The sequence below is a fragment of the Buceros rhinoceros genome, unplaced genomic scaffold (assembly GCF_000710305.1).
Source record: "Buceros rhinoceros silvestris isolate BGI_N320 unplaced genomic scaffold, ASM71030v1 scaffold16404, whole genome shotgun sequence".
Taxonomy (NCBI): domain Eukaryota; kingdom Metazoa; phylum Chordata; class Aves; order Bucerotiformes; family Bucerotidae; genus Buceros; species Buceros rhinoceros.
The window spans coordinates 1-438 of record NW_010410184.1 but is presented as its reverse complement, the minus strand read 5'-3'; the positions used below and the strand labels follow the sequence as shown (position 1 = coordinate 438).

At 50.2% G+C, this 438-nt stretch overlaps 1 protein-coding gene across 1 annotated transcript in view; it reads right to left on the bottom strand.

Moving 5' to 3' along the window:
• The window catches only part of TARDBP (TAR DNA binding protein), a 5,359-nt gene extending 4,927 nt beyond the window's left edge, over positions 1-432 (bottom strand). The window contains exon 1 of the mRNA XM_010135523.1: positions 344-432. Within this exon, the coding sequence (XP_010133825.1) occupies positions 344-431 (88 nt within the window). The 5' untranslated portion in view covers position 432. The remainder of the gene's footprint in view (positions 1-343) is intronic.
• Positions 433-438: the final 6 nt, after the last annotated feature.

Genomic DNA, 438 nt, shown 5'->3' with positions numbered 1-438 from the left:
CTTTCCCTATGCATTTTTCAGTGGTACCTCTGACCAAACCACGGCCTGAGAAGCATCTGAATGGACAGAGATCCCATTACACCGAGGTCTATATAAGGCTCTGAACCCTCCAAGGATAATGCAGGACTTCGTCACTGAAGTGCTTCTATGGGTAGAGAGTTAAAAATCTTCCTGCCCATCCGCCAACTCAAATCTACTCTGCAGGACAGAGAGCTGCATAAAATCACTGAACTTCTGTAGCTCGGAGGTTTCAGCAGCAATAACGTTGCCGTGTTAAAGGAGCAGTGACCTCTTGACCGAAAAAGCAAGCGTGTACGAAAAAGCCAAAGTAACGCAGACAAACCTTTGGGATAATTGACAACATAGACCAGGTTTCCCCCCCCGGCCTCCGGCGCATGCAGGATGCCCTCCACCAGCCGGACCCCCCTCATGCACTGC